This window comes from Gallus gallus, chromosome 4, assembly GCF_016699485.2.
Source record: "Gallus gallus isolate bGalGal1 chromosome 4, bGalGal1.mat.broiler.GRCg7b, whole genome shotgun sequence".
NCBI classification, from domain to species: Eukaryota; Metazoa; Chordata; class Aves; order Galliformes; family Phasianidae; genus Gallus; species Gallus gallus.
The window spans coordinates 81544216-81566928 of NC_052535.1; the positions used below are offsets into that span (position 1 = coordinate 81544216).

General features: G+C 37.8%; 1 protein-coding gene across 9 annotated transcripts in view; it reads right to left on the minus strand.

Annotated features, from left to right (window-relative positions):
- Positions 1–22713, minus strand: part of RGS12 (regulator of G-protein signaling 12) — an 85341-nt gene that overhangs the window by 54301 nt on the left and 8327 nt on the right. For 4 of the 9 annotated variants that reach the window (XM_040699315.2, XM_040699314.2, XM_420820.8 and 1 more), the window contains exon 3: positions 10835–10954. In XM_040699315.2, coding sequence (XP_040555249.1) covers positions 10835–10954 — 120 coding nt within the window. Of the gene's footprint in view, positions 1–624; positions 979–9679; positions 9785–10834; positions 10955–22713 lie in introns of those variants that run through there. The other 5 variants (XM_046940662.1, XM_040699317.2, XM_040699318.2 and 2 more) reach the window with 3 other exon arrangements.

The following is a 22713-nucleotide window of genomic DNA, read 5'->3' on the forward strand; positions in this document are numbered from 1 at the left end:
AGGATATGATTAAGTGACAGATCACTAAGACACATTAAGTCGCTTCTCAATTTACTACTACTGCAGATGGAGCTTTGAAGAGTCAGTGCATTTGGGAAAAATCAATGCAAAACCAAACAGGCAAACTACTTATTTTTAAGTAAACAGTGCATACGCATCTTTGATATTACATCTAGGACTGTAACTCACAAAATATGTGTTTTCCAAGCAATAAAAAGATAAAACTGAGCTGGAGGGTCTACAACTCAAAAAAATCTCTATTCGATATATACTTTTCATTTACTTTAATAACTCATACCACCTGGATTCTGCTTTATTGGATAGAAATCCAGCTGGAAGAGAAATCAGTTTAGCTGCACACCTTAAAAACCCCCCGTAACGACGAGAAGTAACTTATAATTCTCACATGACATCCTTACTTTCTGGAAACACATGTACAAGCATAGTGACAATTAAGCGACAGATTTATTAAAAACTTAATTAAAGAATATCTGAATACATAGTATGTTCACTCCACATTGTAAAAACAATATAATGTCACTTAAAACATGGCTATAAAAATGGTATATTCTTAATTTCATAATAGAGGTTATATAGAAAGTTAACTTAAATACTTATACTTACAAACTTTGTCTCTTTAAAAACTCATTGACTCCTTAGAAGCATTATTTATCGTATTTCACTGCAAGATTTCTTAGCTCAGAAGGCTACTCATTAAACCATATTTCTGTTTTCTGTTCTCTTTAGACAAACAAAACTTTATACTTACAGATACTTGACTATCAGTAAAAGTTTTCTCCATGTATAAATAGTTTAATAGTTCATCGTTAAGAAACAGTCCCTTCAACTTTATTATTAAGCTCTTTCAGAACACATATTTACTTCTTCCAGAGTCCAGGAAAAAAATGAGGCTTCTCTGTGTGCTGCCCTATCAACACCTCTCCCATTCTCCTCCTCCCCAGCACATTCTCCGCCCTCAGCACGAGTTCTGTATCTTCTCATCAAGAGGCACAGGCAGCTTTCAGCATGTTGTTTAGGCAGGTCCTATGGAACAAGAAAGCTTCTCGAAAGGCAACAGCGTGCTGCTGAGGAGACTGCTAATGTAAAATGCATTCGGAAAAGGCCTAGAGGATTTGGTCCTTAACATTTGCCCAAACTTGTTTAAGCACTGAGTCAACCTCATTTTCGCCTCCAAATTATCTTCAGTTTTAATACATTCCCCTTTGATGAGTAAATTTTCCAAATGAACTAAATGAATCAATCCCTATTAAAAACACTCAAAATATCATCTAAAATTATTTTTTTCTCTTAAAGAAGAACAGTTAAACTTGTAAGACGTGCAGCAATTTTCTTCCAGTTGCCAGCATGTAAGTGCATGTCTCTATGATTACAATCACATGTATGCACGTTACGCAATCTATCTCATCCTACCCAAATGCTCCATGTTCCTCTGAGTAAGCAGGGCACTGCCAGTTACACGGCTCTCATTCTGAACAAACACAGTTCTCATCCTCTTCAATACCACACCTACTCTCCAGACACGCCAGCAGTAACTGTGTGTCTTCAAAAAGAACTGCACACACTTTCTGTCCAACAAGTCATGCTTAAATACCATGCTTTTAGAGTACTCTGATCTAAACAGAAGTGGAAGCTGGGATTTTTCTTTCTTTTTTTTTTTATATGAGTATCCAAAAGAACAGATTAAAAGTTTTGATGACCTTATATTAAGTAAAATGGAGTTCATCTGGAAGGAGCAGCAATGGTGATCCCTTTTCTTTAAACTTCACTGGACTGATGAATCCATGAGGACAGTGGAAATTAGCCAAAATCCCAGCAGTTTAAGCAAGAAATGCAGTCAGAGTCAATTCACAGAAGGGTACAATACTCTCATTCGCACTGTATCTATTCTGTGACTATATTCTGGAAATACCAATGCAGTTCATTCCATAAGACCTTGACTCATTCAGTAACAATAACCAAGCCTCAGAGAGCAAAAATCCTTCCTCATCCCCATCAGCATGTGACGCTGACAGTGACACAGAAGTCGACAAAGTACAGCAGAGGAAGGGCAGTAACACGAATCAAAGCAGTCACCCGGCTCCTCATTCCCACGAGAAATTACATGAGCAATCCATACTTCAGCAGGAAAAGCTGTTAGAGCTCTCTCCCTCAAAAAGCAGATGCTGCAGAGAGTTGTAATACAGCAGTGTGTGCTCCCTGAGCCCACTGCAGTTATGCTGCGCTGGCAAATGATGCTCCAGCAGTGAGTCCTTTGCTTCACAAACAACAGGGTTGCACCACCTGAAAGGTGACACAGCTTTCTGCACCTCAAGAACAATCCACAATCCCACACTTAAAGAAATACTGTCCATCCCCAAACCTGGTAATCTAGAAATGGCCCCATCAGTTCCAAGCATGTGTTTATCAAACCCAATATTCAATTTCCAAGAGCAGCCACAGATGGATGCGCAGTGACAAGTAGCACAGGCCAAGAGATATTTCTTGACTACACTCTCCCAGACTTCAGGTATTTTTAGTTCAGATTTCCCAAACCTGGTATGGCCTGTCTCCTTCAATCCCCAAGTAGATCTCTTTTCCAAATATTTGCCCATTTTCCCCCAAAGACATGCAAATTTCTTGCATCCACAGCACTCAGTGGCAAGGCGTTTCACAGATCTCCTTGCCTGCTGCATGAACAGTTCCTCATTTTGTTCTGCTCCTGGCTTCAGCTACCCTCAATTCATGGGGCTGGAGAAGGCAGCAAGCAGTCAGTCCCAGTTGTTTTTTGTATGCCACCCACAATTCTGTACTCATCACACCTTCCTGAAACTCTTCCACTTCCAATACATTATAACATTTTGAAATAAAGAAACCAGAACGCAATTTTCAAGTGGGCAAAAAAGTGTGAGCAAATCACGGTATTTACACAGTACAGCCATTATGTGCTTCATTTTCCTCTGTTACTTCCCTAATAATTTATAACACAGGATTTTTTGGTTTACTGACTGTGTACGGAGCTGATATTTTCATACAACTGTCCCCTATAACGCAAAGACCACACTTCTGAAGCAGCTCAGAGACATAGATGCCATTTGATACATGAAGCTAGGGTGATTTTACCTCATTTGCATTGCTTTACATTTATCTACATACATTTTCATCTGCCATTTTGTTGTTCAGGCATGCAGTCTTATAAATGCAGTCACTCTCATCTTCAGAGACTGTCCCTGTCCTTATTAATTTGAGCAACTTCACCTCACTGCTGACCTTCTTGGGAGGAGCCTTAGAAGATGTTCTTGAATCAACAAATGTAACATTAGAAACTGAAGCAAAGGTTATCCTTAAGCAGCAAATCATTCTGCATTTCAATAGCAGACCTCAGTGCTGAAAGCTATTTTTCTACCTTAATGTCAGGGGGTTAAGGTATCTTATCAACTACAGCCAGGAGAGTAAACGCCTTCACAGAATCATAGCAAACCACTTAAAAGAAGGCCAGGTACCAGAGGTGATGGCAAAAGACACTCCTGAGATCCTGCCCACCTACAACTGATTGTTACGTTGCTACTCAGAGAAACAGGAACCAAGTGGATGGGGCGAAAATAAGGTCTGATACCTTACGTGGTTGAGCTAAGGCAGTTATCTTAAGTTGTTTACCCAAGCTGATCCTCGTAGTGAGTGCATTAGAGATATTGACAGCTTATGAATTCACCAGCATCCACTTAATAAAAAATCTTAAGAATGGTGGTACTGGCTACTTGCAAGAAGTAAGGCCTGACGTCTGAGGATGCAAGCAGAACACAAGCTCTAGTCTAGCCCCTGAAAGCACATATTGCCTATGGTTCTGTGACAGAAATGGACTGGGGAGCCAAGCCCAAAGGTAATAAGGCTGAGGCACTGCTTGAGTGGTAGGATCAGACAATTGAGAAATTTCTGCATTCCGTGACAACTGTCTGTCTACATATGGGGAATGAATTCTCTATGGAATCCATCCCAGGCAACTCTGTTCATTTCTTGTCAAGCACCAGAGTGCAGGATGAGCACAGCTGCATGCACCTCACAGTGCAAACACAGATGAGATTCAGTACTCATCACACTGTCTGACTACCAATTTCTCCAGGATTTGAAATAAAGAAGTTAACTCAAAACTGTAGAAAAGAGAAAATCGTAGAATTACCAAAGTATGGTCACTTTATCAACAGAAAACAAATCTCAGTGTTCTCAGTGTCTGCAAAATCACAGCTTCACATACTGGAATGTGTTCAGAAATAAGCACCTTGAATTCACAAGAAACAAGAGGATACACACAGCTTGTTCTCATCTGTTGACAAAGACACCACAGTCAGATACTTCACAAACATGGATGAAATGTGAAGAACATAAGAACTTTCCATGATAAATTTTATATGTGTAAGAAAAACTTACAGCAAACTTTCCAAAATTATGATGTACTACAAAATGTCCTGAAAGGTTTAACATAAATGCCAGTGCACAATCTGAGAGGGGAAAAAAATAAAGTGTACTGCTAGTATTATTTTGTTCTCTTTCGGGGAGTAGCAATGAATGTAACTAACATACCTTATAAGAAATGCTAAAGTCTGAAGCAGATGCTCCAGAGTATGCTGAAAAGAGTCTGAAGTACTTAACAGAGCAGTCTGGAGAACCAAACATTAAAATTCATGTTCTTGGAAATCTTTAACAAGCACTGAGAATGACGTTAACAAAACAAATTCTAAAGGATAATACGTGCATCATTCAGAAGGAGATGATGGTAACCTAGAGCCATGCTGGCTATATCTGTAGCGGTCAAATAGTGCCGTGAGCTCTTCTGTAGTTCCAAAGATAGCTGGTGCTTTCTGGCCCCTGCCACACAGCCAAGCTCTCCCAGCCTCCTATCAATCAGGTTGGTTGCATCCAAACTGCCTATTGGGAATAGTGATGCTAGCCATGGGGGCAACATCTAAACCATGTCCAGAAGTCATTTGAAAAAATACACTAATTGGCCCAGGACAAAGCAGCATAAATGACAACTTTGATGGCACAGTAGGACAAGCATTACACTCCACTGCCTATCTCTTTGTCCTGTCCCTGTTTCATTTTACAGCACAGGTGTACAGCCATTGAGCAGCACAGTTAATAAGGAACTTCAGCCAACACCAACAGTCAGAAGCCCGAACAGACCAGAAGCCTGGAATTCCTGTCAGAAATGCTAGATGCTTTAAAAGCCTTAAAGAGCATCTCCATGACCACATCTACTACAGTAATGCAAGGTAAAGAAATGAATGCTTAATTTCATGACCAAATGACACTATTTAAAGGTACATATGTTACAGTTCAGCCAGAGGGTTTGGACTTCTACAGCAAGAGACTGTAAAATCACTAAGCAGACATCTCCCACTTAGCACTGTTTGAAAAGCTGACACCTAGTGGCACATTCCAAGAAACAAGTTCAAAGGGATGTTAGAAATCTCTTAGAACCACCTCCTCCCCCTGCTGGCCATGCTTCTTTTGATGGAGCCCAGGATACAGTTTGCTATCTGGAGATTTTCTTGCAGGTAGTTTTGTTCCACCACTGGCTTGTTTTCTATCTTCATGAAGGCAGACTCAGGACAATAATGTCTATCAGTCAGTTACATCTTAGGACAAAATCCACGCTAAATGCAATACTTGAAGTAATAGGGGGTGGAAGCTGTGTATATCAGCAGCACACAGTAAGTTATCACAGCTTAACATAATTGGTAAAACATAAGACAAAGTTGTACATTATTTTCAAATTTTAAATGCACAGATCTAATCTGGGAATGAAGAGGCCTCAATTTAAACCACATTATTCTAGTAGACATAGTGGTGGTATTGAGGCCACGGTGATGATCTAAGATTGTTGGTGAGGAAAGCTTTGTAGAGAGCGTTAACTCTTTTTATTAGATGGCCTTACAGGGTGGGAAAAGTTTGGGGCATGTTTAACTCTTCTTGTCTGATTTTCCTAGTACACTAGCTGGTCTAACACAAGCTATTATCTCCCTGTGTAAGCTTTGTCTGATTATTTAAATCAGTCAAACAAAGACAGGTACCCACTTAAAAACTCATTATTAAGTCAAATGAGCATTTAGGGTTTTTTGCCACCCACAGATGCCAAAGCTAATATCCAGCAGAGGCATGTCATTCATTAGTATAAAAACCTCATACTGAGGAGATGTGTTGTATGCTTTCAATTAGCAGATGAAATGCAAAAGAAGTTGCTTCACTGGAATTAACAAAACAGAGAAAGAATCAAGCATTATTATCTATAATAACAGCTAATAATACTAGATTATTAACAGTTATAATTAAGATAGAACATTCTAACAAAAATTCCTAACACTAACTATTAAAAGGAATGTATGATACATTCCAATTTTAAAAACATTGCTGAAATCTAGAAATTTGATACAATAAATGTTCTCTTTCATATAGGACTTAGTTTTTAGGATGCCAAAATGGGATGAAGCCAAGAAGAAAAGAAGAAACAGGTATCTTCTTTGTTCTGATATTTAGTTAAAAGAATTATTATTCTTTAATTTTAAAAAGACCTCTAAATTAAAAGATTGTTTAACAATATCCAAAAATTAACAATATTCTTATTCATTTGCATAAGATGTGAGGTCTCTCATTATATTATTCTGCCCTATTTTTAACCACAGAGGAATACCAAAGGAAAAAGTCTCAGAAGTTTTCAGGAAACTCAACAGCTTTGAGGTGTTCTCCTTGGCTAGACAGAAACCCAAATATGTTGACTTTGAGGGAATGCCATAAGGGTCCCCCATTTTATCAGATTTCAAGAAAAGTTAAGATACGGATGTAACAAGTTACAGTTGAAGATGTTAAGGAATCTGGTGCTAAAACTGATGCTGGAAAAAAAAGTGATTCTGTTTGATGCAACTTTTTTAAAATACAGTGTTCTACTTCCTGCAGTCTCATAGAATCATCTTTGATGTACTTATAAATCTACAAGCAATAACACTGCCAGGACAGAATCCTGCAAGACAGAAGATGAAACCAATGGCACTTGCCTACAGGGAAGAAATAAGAAGAAAGATAGAATCAGTCCTCTCATTAAATAGCTTTAATAATAATAAGCTTACGCTTATACCTATGAACCAGCAAGTACTCACTGAAATACGATTGGTGGAAATCACAGATTAGCATAATTGTGAACAGGTACTATTTCATAACAACAAATGATTCACATGGAAAAATTAAAAACTACATACAAAGTAGAAATTTCTTTGTAATAGAAAAAGGTTTCTTGTAATTTAGTAAAGAAAAAGCTCTGAATACAACTATGTGGTTGGCACACGAATTTTCTGAATTCAATTTTAAATGAAGATAACATTCAGCTTTGGTGTAAACAAGCACAATTTCCACAATTCTGAACTAAAAGTGCATTTTTTTTGTGTGTGTTTCACAAGCCATTTTCCTTACCGTAGTCCTAGTATAATCATAGAATCATAGAATTGCTCAGGTTGGAAAAGACCTTAAAGATCATCAAATCCAACCACAACCTACCCATACTACCCTAACTAACAGCCCTCCACTAAATCCTGTCCCTGAGCACCACATCCAGACAGTTTTTAAACACATCCGGGGATGGTGACTCAACCACCTCCCTGGGGAGCCTATTCCAGTGCTTAACAACCCTTTCTGTAAAGAAGCGTTTCCTGATAACCAACCTAAACTTACCCTGACGCAACTTAAGGCCATTTCCCCTCGTCCTGTCACCTGTCACCAGTGAGAAGAGACCAACCCCGCTCTGCTGTAAGCACCTTTCAGGTATTTGAAGAGAGCAAATAAAGTTATTCATTGAATTTGTATACTCATTCTGTTTTGATCTCTACAGATTTAGAATGATCTTGTATACAGATTCTAACAGTAAAAAGAATATCTACAGGATAATCCTACACATCTGTATATTTTTTTATTGTGTGTAGAGTTTCTACAGGCATGGGGAAATACTTAAGCAGGGCAATGTATCATTACAGCTACTTCTAACTTCATATGAATATTGTCTGTGTGCATACAGCCAATCATGATGCAACTATTAGAAAGAAAAAGTGAAGTATCCTCTTGCAATCACTGGTTTGTTTTATGCTTGGATAGTTGGGAAAAAAAACAACTGCAAAGAAACCATGCCACCTTATGGCAGAAGACAGTAAAACTGACAGCTGGTATTCCACACACACAGCTCCAAAGCCAAGAGGAGTTAAGTTCATCCTCTCAAATTAAGTACAAATGCAACCTTCTTCAGACACTTAAGAAATGAACCGTGTTCAGTATATGCCCATAAAAGAAACCGCATGGAACCAATTTAGAAAAGTAACCTGGATCTCAGCAGGAATCAAATCCACAAGCTTAGAAAAGCAAATTCATTTTCAGATGTCATGTTTGGGTCAGTACCTTATCCATTCTGCTGAAACAGCTGGAAAGAATACAACAACTGAGTAATCTATTTAATATGTTCATGAACATCATTCCAAAGGTGGAGTCTCTAAGAATTTCCGGCTATTGTTATTTCCTCTTCCAGTGACTCTAAATAGATGGCCTGAAATAATCTAAACATGGACCAAGAACATTGTTTTCTACTACACCTAGCAGAACCATGGTCAGGAATAATGCTACAGCAGCAACTTTACAGCAAGATTCAAAATCAAAACATCTCAGTACTATTTTACTTTGACTTGTGAAATGTTTGCAATTATTCTCAAGGTTGCTATTTCTCCCAGTGGCAAGAACACATGAAAGCAAAATTCTTCTGTGGCATGCAGAGACAAAATGAAGTTTTGAAGTAAAAAGAAGGAACTGACAGCAGTCCAGATCCAAGCAGCTACATGTACCCAGGGCAATAATCTAAATGTAGTTTTTAATACAGATTGTTTCTACTTTTCCAATTCATACCTTGGCCTAGGACATTCAGCTGAAGTAAGAGCTTTAGTTATTAGGACTCTGCATCGCACAGAGAGTTCTCAGTCCCTCCAGTTGGTGCTATTCAATTAATTTATACACATTAGTAAATCCCAACTGGGACACAAAGAGAGAAAACTGAACTTTTTAGGCAAGTGATATCTTTCTGAAATTAACAGGCAGTAAGCACCGAGTCCCTGTTTTAATGAATATTTACGCAATACAAAACTGCTCCTACCACAGAAATTAAATTATATCCTGGGTCTTTAAGACCCTTTCAAAATATGAAATATGCACATAAATCTCAAAGAAATCTGAATATGGAAGAATGTGGTGTGAACCCCGTTTTTCCTATCTATCATACCTGAGTTACTAGAACTCTTAGATACTCTGAGAAGGTTCTCTCTTACTGCGACCAGAAATTCTGTCAAAATGAGCAGCAAGCTTTTTAATCTAGAAAAGTCACCATTTTCTAACAAAGAAAGATGTACCCAGACAGTTACCAAACAGCTTTATCCGCAGGATCTTGCTCTGCTTATTAAAAAAAGCTTTGCACTAACTATATAAAAAATTAAGAGTGTAAAGAAATGAATGAGAATTTTCTGTAATTGGTTAAAAAAAAACAAAAAACAAAAAAAAAAAAGGTAGACACAAGCTTTGGACAAGATAGAAATAGACCACAATGGAAAAGGGGGGCATTCTTTTCCTTTAAAACGCCTGAAGAATAAGGAATGATAGATCCTACCTGCATTCCCTAAGCACATCAGAAGCTCCTTCCATATACTCTGTTCCCTAAAAATCCAGTGCACCAAGCTCTCCACTCCTTTAGTTCAGAGTTAGCGAAATGCCCTTCTTCCTACATTTTCCCACAACAGGAAGCTCAAAATATCTCTTTCTTTCCTCCTCCCATCTCAAACACTTTTTATACACCTCCTTCCCATTTAGAAGAATCTGCGTGCCATATTCCCCCCCATGCCAAAGAACATTATAATCTGTATTTCATGGTTCCTATGCCAAGAGTTCTGCATATATTTGTGTTTCTGCCCAACAACAAGCCTTCCACAGAAACATGATAAAGGAGTAAGAGAACCTGAACCATGGGTTGGATTTTCAGGAAGAAGCAATCTAGAAGAGAAGATATAACAAAGCCATATTCGCTCAGCTTGAGAGAGACATATAGCAGAGCAGGAGCAGCTGTTCTCATTCAGGCAGCTTTTCATTCTCTGCTTCCACCAAAATAAGTAAAGGCCACTGAGGCCCATGCCTCAGCTGACATTATATACCAGATGTGAAACAGTGTTACTGTATCACACTCAGAAAGACCCAAAATCACCATATCAATCACAAGCACCAAGGTGATTAGGTATTCCTTTTTCCTACTGCTGACACACAAGGAGGAAAAACTTATTTTTGCCTTTTCCAAACAGGAATTTTTCCATACTGTTAAAGCTTCATTCCTTAGCGAGTTATGTAAAGAGCCTGTTCTTCACACACAACCCTCACAACAAATTTAATCCCCCAAAGTTTTCTCAATGCAACGACTATCAGCTAAATGAAACAAAAAGAATGCAATGAATATGAGGGTTTTTTTTCCTCATTGTTAACATTAATGAATTAAAACCATTGTCTTGCTCAATATGACCAGCTATGATGGATAAATAAAGTCAAAATTTCCCACAGAAAGAATGGTTACTGCCAGCATCAATCCAAACTATTGAAGAAAATTCAGAAATTCAGGTTCATATGTGAAATCTGCATTTCCCTCACAAAAATGTCATATCGTCATTAGTAACTTTATTACACTACAGGTATTGCTACTTTTCTTCAGTTATCATCAAAATTAATTACTGTATACTTCCCTCCAGGACTCATTTCTAAGCTGTAAGTAGAAGTCAATTACCTCCAGGTCATCCAGCGAACGAGTAATACTGAATCGCTTTGATCTCCCAAATGATCTCCGAACAGAAGAACGCTGCGGAGGAGCCTGATTTAATCCCATCGGACGTCCAAATTTTGCACCCTAAACAAAACAGAAAACATACATGATCGTTCTACTTCTTTCACTTTAGTACTTTATTGATGATCACAGTGGCAGCATCTGAATTTTAAATAATCCTACTTTTGTCCAGCTTGATGGCATTGATAGGTGCAGAATTCCAAGAAGACAAATTTGCATACCACTAACAGGTTAACTGAAATCATTAAAATTATGAAAGCACTTTTCCAGACTCAAGTCAGATATGAATATTCAGCATTACGTTACTGCATCAATATGAGTCACGTTGCTACAGCATACTCATGCTACATGTAAGATTAGTAACTAGGCTACATGTAAGTATTAGTAGATAGATAGACCTTAATTAAAAGCCAGATAGGCATAGCTCCTCATTGCTTAACTAAAGATTCTTACGGTGACGAAGTATTTGTTTTCTCCATTGGAAATTAAAATCCTAGAAGCCATCTCACACAGTTTCTGTCAGAATCTTTCTCCATAATAAATATATATTTTTAAATTTAATTTTATTTTAAATAGTTTCACTACTTCACCGTTTTGGTAAAATCCAGCTTTTTAAATCACACAATGCAAAGTACAGGAAGTGCATTAATCTTTTGTTCCGAGGAAAGAAATTACCTCACTCTAGTGACAATTAAACCCACTTAACCATGTGTTAAATGTGGGGGAAACCGCTGTTTCCCCCACAGACATTCTCTTTCTCCTTAAAAAGTCACCAAAAGTCAGACAAATTGCAACAACTCAGCTTGTACATATCTAGTTTGTGCCAAATGGAAAATTTAAGCCTCAACTTAACAGTCGGCACACAGTCAATGACTGGTGCTAAGCAGATGTACATAAACTCACTACATTATAAAAACTTGTGATTGTGTGCCTGAAATTCTGGATTTTTTTCACAGAAACATTCAGTGCAGGAAAAAGTCCTTCTTCTCTTCTGATGTTCTCTTTCACATAAGAAAACAATGCAGTATTATTCCATGCAGATTTTGTCCTATTTCATTTCAGCATCTTTTTTCATCACAATTAGCTTAAAAACTATTTATTAGTACTTTTAGAGCTGCTTATTGGAAGCTTTGCAGTACTTACTAAGGTATATTTTTCTATTTGTTTCTTCCTTTGTGCTCCTTTCTGTGCCCTCAGTCCTGAAATACATTGGTATCCCTTCAATCCTGTGACTGAGTATCTGTATGTCACGGAAAGAACAATCATAAATTTCACACTTCCAGTCTCACACCAACCACCACTCCATGAAGTAGTGAAGAACACTGAGAAATGTTACACCACCTCCTTAGTGCAAAAAACTCAGCAGTCCAACAGTAGATGCCTGTTTAATTTTTCCTACAGAGTAAATAATATCCTTTAGCAACAGATCTCCGAGAGTCACCAATAGTCACAACAGGCAGGTTAAAAGCCCATAGAAATGTCAAGAATAACCCAGTATACAGAAATATGAAATATGCAGCAGGTTTCATCTCCTGCTTCTTCATTCAGTTGGAGGAGTGATCCATTTTTATGTGAAATCTCTTTCCCTCCTTATTTCTGATTTTGTAAGGTATTTTATTGGCTGTGAAGAAATGGGGCAGCTTCTGCCAAGGAAAACTGGAAAGCTGGCAACTGGAGATTAGCTCCTAAGGTTTTTAAGAGAACATTCAGAAGTGCAATTTGAAGAGCTAAGATGGCTTTTGCTCACACAATCAACTGAATGTGAAGACAAGTAAGTTGCTAGCTGTAATTTGTCACAGACAGCACCCGCTGGCACGAGGACAGCTCCTGCCTTTCTGAACTCTTCAGCACCCATCTGCGCTCACCCAGGCAGGTTCCACTGCAGTGGCCATGCCTGGCTCACATCAGTCACAGTCCTTCCTGCTTAAAGTGAAAGCTTACACCTAATGCAAGAATTTGTGTCAAACAGTGAATTCCACTCCATTCTGCAGTATCCATAGCATAGCAAAACTCTAACACGGTCACTCCTGTGTGAGGATGTTCCTGTTGAAGCAGCACAGATATATGTGCACAGCTCTCAGGTCTCACCACTAGCCAAGTATGACCACTCCACTTTGGGAATTTTTTATTTTTTAATGTGTAGATTACTGATAAAACAATCAGGCTATGAACAGCTCAGTAAATTTTAGGGCTAATGAGGCTAATGCCATCAATAACATGAGCACAACTGGTATTTTGAAACTAGTGGATTTGTTACACAGTATGGATTCTACTTAATGGACTCTCACATATTTTCCAATACAAGATGCATCTCCTGGGGGACTTCATCTTTCAGGAAAGAAAACTGGTGAAAAGAAGCTAAGAAAAAAAAACTTATCAATAGCAATTATGTATTTTTTATTCAAAATAAGTATATTCGCTTTTCCTTGTACTTCAGCCAAAAAAAAAAAAACCATAAACTGCCCAGCAAATGCTTAAATATCAGAGCTCGCCATGTACAGTGCTGGGACATTAAGGTATACAATCTGAAAACACAGAAAAATAATCAGCAACAGTGACAATACAAATTGGAGGAAGAGGAACAAAGTGCCTGAAGACAAAGCTAATTCTATTCCACTGAGAAGCAGATTCTAGATAACATTAATTCACAGCAGATGACCCATTTAAGAAGGAAATGCAGCTTCCACAGCTACGCTCAGAAAAATAACAAAGAGAAAAAGGGGCAGTGGACAAAAACACTTGAATGCCGTGCAGTAGTAAAAGACAGAAAATTAATGCTCTATCAAAATTCTTTTTTATATTTTTTTGCATTTGTATACAAAACTCACTGAGCACTGTCAGAACAGTAAGGATAAGAGCAGGGAAAAAAAAGAGCTTGAGAATAACACGGTGCTTAATGATTAGAAAATAGACAAATTCATTGAGTTAATTATTTCCTCAACCCATTTGGATGGTAATTGCAATTAGAAAAATGTTTTCAACTGACAAAAATCTCTCCCTTACTAAGAATCAAATTAATAATCTAGGAAATTAAGGAAGACGTTGCTAAAAAATAAAGACTATCGTTCACAGAATATTTAATTTCCTGGTAATGCATTTCAGACATCTCCCTTTTCATGCTTTCCTGATTCCTTCCTAGATCTTCAGACTACGAAAGTATAACTCCTTCTGCAGATAATTTTTTTTAAATTGCCTTCCATACATATATGCATTATAAAAAATCACGTAGCTTATGTAAACAGCAGCAACATTTTGGCAAATGTGTTTCATGGCACTCTGAAGAGCTGGAAATAAAAGCATCAATGACTTGAAAAGAGAACAGACTTTGCAACTAGAATGTATTAGCCAACTCAGCTAAAGAAATTCACAGTATTTACTCAAAGAGAGATTGCTAGTGCAATGACTGATTAATGGAAATTTTGCAGTCCATTATCCATAAAGAAATTATCGTTCTAAAAATCTTTACTACAATCTTAAATATTAAAAAAGGTTAAATGAATCTTCAAAAAAATCAAAACAGTGTCTGTAGCTCTGACCCCTCTGTAGCTCACGAAATGATAAGAATGAAGCTCTGTAACACATGAAGGGATGTAAACCTGTTTCTAGGCAGGTCCACAGCCAGTTCTGTCAGTGCAACTGATGCTGCACCCTGCCAACTCTGGACTGTGAAGCAGAGGAGCTGTCAGAGTTGGAAGCACCGAAGAGATGCAACGTGAAACCTTGGTTTTCAATGTGATACCATGATCTGAGTGGGAGCACACAGAAGCAAGCTGATGAAACCTTATCAATGATTCAGAATGCAATGAAACCAAACACTTTCAGAAAACAGTTTCAATTAGCTTAAAGAAAATCCCAGCTACAGAATGAGCTGTATCACACTCTCATTGTATCAAATGCAATTAGAAAATATTCCAACTTTTTAACAAATTGTCATACAAACAACTTGAAATTTCCATTTTGTACTACGTGGCCTTTGTGTCTCTCTACACATATTGCCTTCTCATCCAAATATCTGTATATAAACAAGAGAATCCTGTCCTGCAATACCTCAGTTTTAAAGCTAGGAGGAGCAGGAGGGAAGCAGCAGGAATGGACATCAGCAGCTCCTGCATAGAGGAGCTGAAATGGGAGGTTTGTGCTAGGAATTCACAATTCAGAGCAACAGCACATAGAGAGCTCAGAGCAGGAATCCAGAAAGTGGAAAAAAGGAGAAAGAAAAACTTTGAAGGCTAATGCCAGTTACAAGACCTTGCCAATCTAATCATTTAAAGGACAACACATTTTAATTTGTGACCTGGAGGAGAAACTAAAGGGATGAATCTTACAGGACAGACTTTGGATGTTAGGTGGAAGAGCAGGAAGAGAGGGAGAGGTGTGCTATAAGAGGAGCTAACTTAAAACGTTACAAGAACAGCTACTCTATCAAGACTGATCATCAACCTGCTCCTCATGAAGGATGCTTTCAAATGCATTCAACGCATGTTTCACAATGAAAGTTAATCTCACAAGACTCACATGTATGAGAGTGAAATCATTTTCAAAAATGTTTAAGTAAAAAAAATCATAACATAATTGCATGTCATGAAATGGTTTACGAGCTATAAAACAAAAATACAGTCACCAATAAGTAATCATTTAGATACAGTTTTCTCCTTCTGTTCGGGTGGAACAGGTAGGCTATCCACTGTCCTGACCGCTTAAGACAAGCGCCAGGAAAGGGTCGTGCACATGCTCAAACAGTTTCTTTAAATACCTCTGAAAAGCACATAACAAAGGGAGGATGCAGATACTCATTGATTTTATTGCGAAAGAAAAAAGGACACCACCACTACAAAGGCCTCAATTTAAGGAGCTCAGCTAATACAGCATTTACTACATTGTGTGTGTCACAAAGCTTAATTATAGTCCCTATTAAATCATCTCATTTGGATCTGTCCAACTCCTATTTCCAGCTATTGAAGCTTTTTAAAACTCTCTCTGCTTTTAGATTTGACTCTTTGACTTTGTATGGTAAAGTGCATAATAAGCATTTTAGTGCAAAACCCAGATGCACAGAGATCACATAATTTGAAACTTCTGCGGATATTCAAAACATGCCAAGTTTACTCTCAGATATTAAGCAGCAGAAGGATCAAGCTGAAGCAGGAGTTCATCTTTACAAAAACATGCAGTTTTAAGACTTCAGGAGGAGAGTTCCTAATTTAGACCCTTCCAAAAAGTGATGGGAAGCACAGATGCCAAAGTAATCCCTTACAGTCAGTGCAAAGCTATCAAATAAAACTGAAAGTCTTGGGGAACAACAGAACAAAGAGTCTGATAAAAATATTATTCTGTTATCAATATCAGTCTCAAATCCTGCTCTGTAGAGGCTTCACCTTCCTCTGCTGTCCTCTGTCATCCTTAAGCTCCCGCTTTCCTGACTGTGGGTGCTGTCAGCTGAATGCCCCCATGCCACAGAGATGCAGAGAACGTTATGAGCCCCCTTCATCCATCTTCCCACTCTCCAGCATCAAACACAACTCTGCATAAAAACTGGCAGGGCAGAGTTACAGAATGTTTAAAGCGAGGATCTCTGGGGCCTGAGAAGGCATTGAAAAATAGGGTATTTTGGGCTCAAATCTCTCTCTAGTACCCTGAATAATATAAAAGAATCTGGGAGGAAAATGGGAATAGAGCTTGCCATGGTCCAATCCTCTGGATCAAAGCAGAGAATCCTGGGAGCAAAAGTAGGCATACTCAGAGAATATCAAACTCCATATAATATGGGATAGAAAGAGTAACACCTTTCAGGCTGCCCTGCACTGCTGCCAGCAGGGGACTGGAACCGAACTTCACAAAATCAGATCGAGCAGAGACAGGCTAATTTAAAAAGGCCAAGCATCATTCAAAGCTTTACAGCTTTTCCACAAGCTGTAACAGCACAATGCCTGCAATGAATTATTTATTTATTTATTTTGGCAGCACTGTGACAAAAGGTTCAACTGGTATTACTCAACATCACTGGTCAATGGATTTAATCATTTTTAAGAACACCTCTTTAATAACCAGTTGATAATGACACATTTCACTACCCCGTAACCATCACAGCAGCACTTAGAAGGGCAATTAGGCCCATAATTTAATCAAGAAGGAGGTAAGATTTCATACAAGATGAAGACACAAAAGAAGCCATCTCATCACACTGGACATCCAAGTAAAGGAAATCTGCTTCTTGTCTCCTGTAGTAAGGACACCAGGCGCAGGACAATGATCATCCAAATTTCAGTACTACCGTAATCCCTTCTCAAAAATACACGTGTTGATGGAATTAAAGCAGACAAAATAGCAAGCTCGTTCTTTTCAGTATAGATAACAGTTTCTCACATGAGCTGGGACTCTTATCAGTAGGAGATTCCAAAGGAGCATAAAGACCTCAGTATACTAATGGCTAACATAAAGGAAATTACAAGCACATGCATAAGAACTGGCTCCACTTTATCATAAACAAAAGCAAGGAACATCAAGGAACTATGGACCAATGCACAGTAACCATCAAAAAAGGCAAATGAGGAATCATCAGAAAAGGATAAGAAATCAAGAAATTAGCTTTACAAATACATAGCCATAAAAAAGTAGGAAAAGAGAGGAAGATTATGTAAAACTGGAAGAGACTAAGATGACTTCCATTTGAAAAAGTGCTATTGGTGAAAGAGCTTTAAAACAAAATTAAATGACTAGGAGAAAATAAATAGGAAAGGAGATCAATCAGTGTTTCTCTTGACAAATATTATTAGATAGGAAATGAAATTATATGGAAAATACAACTCCGTATGGTGTGCTTTCCACTCTGTGGAACATGTCAGGTGATATAAGGAATCCCAAAGGTACAACTGACTGTGAGAAACAACAAATTCAAGGAAAAAAAAAAAAAAAGGTTCACAGAGGTCATTAGGCACAATTAATAGGATACTGCCCTCAATATTGAGCATCTCATTTCATATATATGGACGTTCTTACCGATTGATTAGAAAACAAATATTAACCACCAATGCCATATGGCTAGGAAAAAGGTAAATAATAGATGAAGAGGTATTAAACAATGTATTTACAACAGAGATAAGAAAATGTACATTACAGTTACACAAAACCTGATCACTCAATCACTGAATCCTATGCGCTGGAAGGGACCTCTGGTCATCATTTAGTCAACCCCCCTGCTAAAGCAGGTTCTCTATAATAGTTTGCAAAGGAAAGCATCAAGGTGGGTCTTGAATAATTCTAGAGAAGGAGACTCCAGAACCTCCCTGGGCAGATTGTTCCAGTGCTCTGCCACCCTCACAGTTCTTATTCATGTTTGTATGGAACTTCCTGTGTTCCAGTTTGTGCCCATTGTCCCTTGTCCAGTTGCTGCGCACCACTGAAAAGAGCCTGGCCCCATCCTCTTGACTTCTACACTTCAGATATTCATAAACAGTGATGAGATCTTCTTTCAGCCTTCTCTTCTTCAGGCTGAACAGACTTTCCTCATAAGGGACATGCTCCAGGCCTCCCATCATACCTGGGGCCTTCCATGGGACTCTCTCCTGTCATTTTTGAACTGAAGAGACCAGAAGTGAAGACAGTGATCCTCAGCAGGTCAGAGCAGAGGGAGAAGATCACCTCCCTTGACCTGCTGGCCACTCCCTTTTTAATACAACCAAGAATACCACTGGCCTTCTTGGCCACAAGGGCATAGTGCTGGCTCATGGCCAACCTGTTGTTCACCAGGGCACCCAGGTCCTTCTCTGCAGAGCTCACCTCCAGCAGGGCAGCCCCTAACCTGCAAATTTATTGATGTCTTAATGGCTATTTTATTGATGGAATTAATTTTGAAGCCTTTCCCTTGAAGCTTAATTTCTTCATGTTTCTATCAAACCCTTCTGGTGAGTTTTAAGGATTCCATATTTATTTTTGTTACTTTATTCTGTATTAATCTATTTCTCCTCCCATGAATAACTGCTATTTCATGGCTCCCATTCTTCTTTTCTTTCTATCTTCTCAGCCGCAAAGAACCACAGTCCGTCCTCCTACAATTAAAAACTTTTGTGTTTAAAATTTGAAATATAGCCATTTTTTCCCATCATTTTCAATTAATTCTGTGCCAATTATTTTTCTCCACTTGTTTTCTTCTTGTTTTTCATGTTGCTGCCTTCTCCTGTGGCTTAGCAACTCAATACTAGCTCAGAAATATTTAGATATCTTACTGTCCCTTGATTTGAAATGAGATTTCCACAAAATAAACACTGCTCTAAATCTATTTATTCTCCAGAATTCATATGATTTCCTTTTCACAGAAAAGCATTATTTCAGACTTTTATATACTCTTAAGGATCCTAGAGATGACCATTATTAAAAGTCATTATTTTGAAAGATTATAATGCATATGAAAAAGCTGCATGAAAAGACTAAACATTTAATTGCTTCTCATTTTCTCAAGCAAAATATCAGAGGTCCTATTTCATATGAATGCCTCTTTGCAGAGTAATTTGCATTAGCACATCCTGAGGTCCAGCTTGGTGTTTGGGATTTCAGTTGTGTTCTCTTTAAGGTATAGAAGTACATCTCAAATGAGATCAAAGCCTGCAATTCCAAATGTTAACATTAAATTGTACTGCACGAGAATAGCAATCCAGCTGCCATTAATTCTGCTTTATAAACAGCTGGGACGGAACAATTTAAACTAGTGAGCAAACAGAATTGTAGAGGAAAGGGAAAAAAAAACATGTAATTATACAACAAAAAAACAAATATGGGAACCACATAGCTTTGCCAACATTGTCTCTGCATCTAAAATATCTGCCTTTCAGTTGGTTCACCACCCAGTTACCAACAATAAAAACTGCAGTTCTTGCATTTGAAGCAAATTAAAAATTTTCACCAAAAAGAGAAATCCATTCTTAACAAAGAATCTTTTTAAATAATACTTGCTTTGAAAATGAAGACCAGCTCTAAAGTAGTTACAGTTAAACTTCTGATCAAAACATATATATACAAGTAACCCAGAATATACACTAAACAAGCAAATAGGCATTAGGAAACCCCACAGTGTCATTTATCTGTCTGCTACATTTTTACAATATTTTCAGTAACTGAAATCATGAAGGTCACAAAGCAGTTTTGGTTTAAAAAAAGAATTTTAATATTGTTCAGTGAGCATCATACAATGAGTTTATCTATTTTTTCCTCCACTAAGATCTACAGATGCCATCCATTCACAAATCCACTCTCTTCGTGAGTAGAAACTATAATGTGGTCAAGGTAAAAGTCTTGTAACAAATGCAAAGCAGAAGAAGGTATCTAAAAAGCAATACTCAACATTTTAAAATGCTGCAGTAGATTTGCCATACTCACTTGGAACAGAACTCATACCCAAATACCAGTTATTAAGCTCCAGTTTTAAAGCCACCTGTGATCTTAAATGTTATGTATGCCTCCACAACATTAAAACCAACCAGGTCAGCACCTAAGTTACTGTCCTTGTGGAAAGAAAACTCAGAGTGTAATCTGACTGTTCTAAAGCTCTCCAGTAGAAAAATGACTATTTTCCCTGTAAGACTTAATTTAAAACAGTGACGATTGGACATATTTTTGGCCAGGCCCTAGCCTGAAATCAGAGTGAGAGTTGAACAAAATCAAATGTATTAGATTAATTTAGTCCAGAGGGAAAAGAAGGCTTCCTTGTTCAGCAATTCCTCAAGTCCCTTGCCAATCCTAACATCCCCTGATGTTTTCATATTTCTTACGGTTCTTTGCTTTTTTGTAACCCAAAATTATGCAAAAGGATCAGTAGGTGGGATGCTGAAGGTGGAAATAACAAGGCAATAGCAAAGGAGTAACAAACAAAAGAGCAAGAATTACTCTATTCCCACTGAAACCATCTGCTAGTCTCAGAGACCTCATTAAACCACACACCCCTATCCAGTATCAGTCCTGCAGCAATTCAGAAGCTTCTAACAACCAGAAATCTTCCTTAGTCATGCTGAAACTCACAGCCTCCCACTTCTTGTTTTTAACAAAGAGTCAAGGACAGCCTCCTAAAAAGTCTCATTAGATGCTTCAGTAGAAAGCTGTTCAAGTGAAACTTTTCAGGAACTCAGGAAACATGGAGTTCAGTGCAGGAAACAACTGTACGAGTGCACAGGGCCAAATACACCTTTCAGTAAATCTAAGTCAGAAGAGGTAGAATAGAACCAGTATTTCCCGGATGAACTCACATTTCTCCTCCTCCCCATATAATAAGGATCAAAAGACAAAAAAATACAGTCATTGTGAATGCATACAAGTTCAAAAAGAATAATTCTTCCAATAACATTTTAAAGCAAAAGGAAAAAAAAAAAAAAAAAAAGAAAAACCCAAGCTATCCAATATCACTTAATCAAATTAGACAATTTTAATTACTTTTAACTTCTAATTATATTAAAATTTAAAATGCTTAGTGGCAATGCAAAGAAGAGTAATGTAAAAAAAACACGTGATTTTGCCAATTATTACAAAATGAATTTCAATTCTAATTCATAAAGTGAAAAAAAATCATCACTAAGGAGCTACAACACTAAAGGAAAAATGAAGCTCAGAAAACAAATCTAAAATGCCATATATATTTCCTACCCACAAGAGGTACTTCCCACATCCAGTACTGCAAGTGTAAAGTTGATAGATAGAGCGTTCTCACATCTACACCTGTGCTTTGTACAATTCACAAATATTTTATAGGTGCAGCTATAAAATCAGGAGTTTATGCCCTTCTCATTCCCACTGGCACTGTACAGTAGAGCACATTTTGCTGCATTACATGCCATGACCATCAGCGTTTAGCTGCACAGCAGCTCTTCTAGATCAGAGTTACATCCAAGCACTTGTGTCCTTTCCCCAGTGTGTAATAAGAGCATGTAATGAAAGCTCCAAGGAAGACAGAGCGTAACATGGATGTGCACAGTTCAGCTCAAAAGCTCTACCTCTGGTATCCTTTTCTCCCTCTAGTGATTTCCGCACATTCCCACTTGCAGGATGTATTACTCTTCAATATTAATGCCATAGATGAGAAAAAAATAATAATAAAGAAGCAATTTAAGGGGTGCTCTGACAAATTAAATGTTAGAATCAGATTAGATTCAGCCACTAAGTTGTAGAATATATGGATACAATCCTAGGTGGACAGTTTATATACTTTATTCCATGATTGGAAGGTGATAAAAAAATCAGTCCTTACCCCTTTAAGAGGTCACAGTAAGCCCGGGAGCTTCCTACAATACAGCATCTAACCAACCCATCTACACGATGTTATGGAACGGGCATTGTTCTCTCCACACAAAGCAAGAAAGCAAGTCTGAATTTCTGAATATCACTCAATTGTGAAAGCAAATTAGTGCTCTAATATAGAAAACTGGGGGCTTTCCCTATTTCCACAGTACCTACAGAAGTACAGAGGTATGTTCACCCATAATATGACATCCCCTAACTATTTTCATCAAAGATATAATATGAAAACACAGTATTACTTCATCTCTATGAATTACTCTGAATAATGCTAAGAGCTTGCAAATAATTGCAAGACTTTCATGAGCATTCCTCATCTGTTTCAACAGTCTTCAAAAGAACTGGAAAAAAATAAAATAAAACACAAAAGAGGTTCTGTTGCCTTAATTACAAGAATAAAGGCTAAAGCCATGTAGGAACATTTTACATGTCTCTTTTGCAAGCAAAATTATTATTAAGCAGAGAACAGGATACTTATTTTATTAGCAAATGCACTTAAAAGGGAAGAGTAATTGTAATGTTTTGTGTTGTTATACGTATTGTGGTAT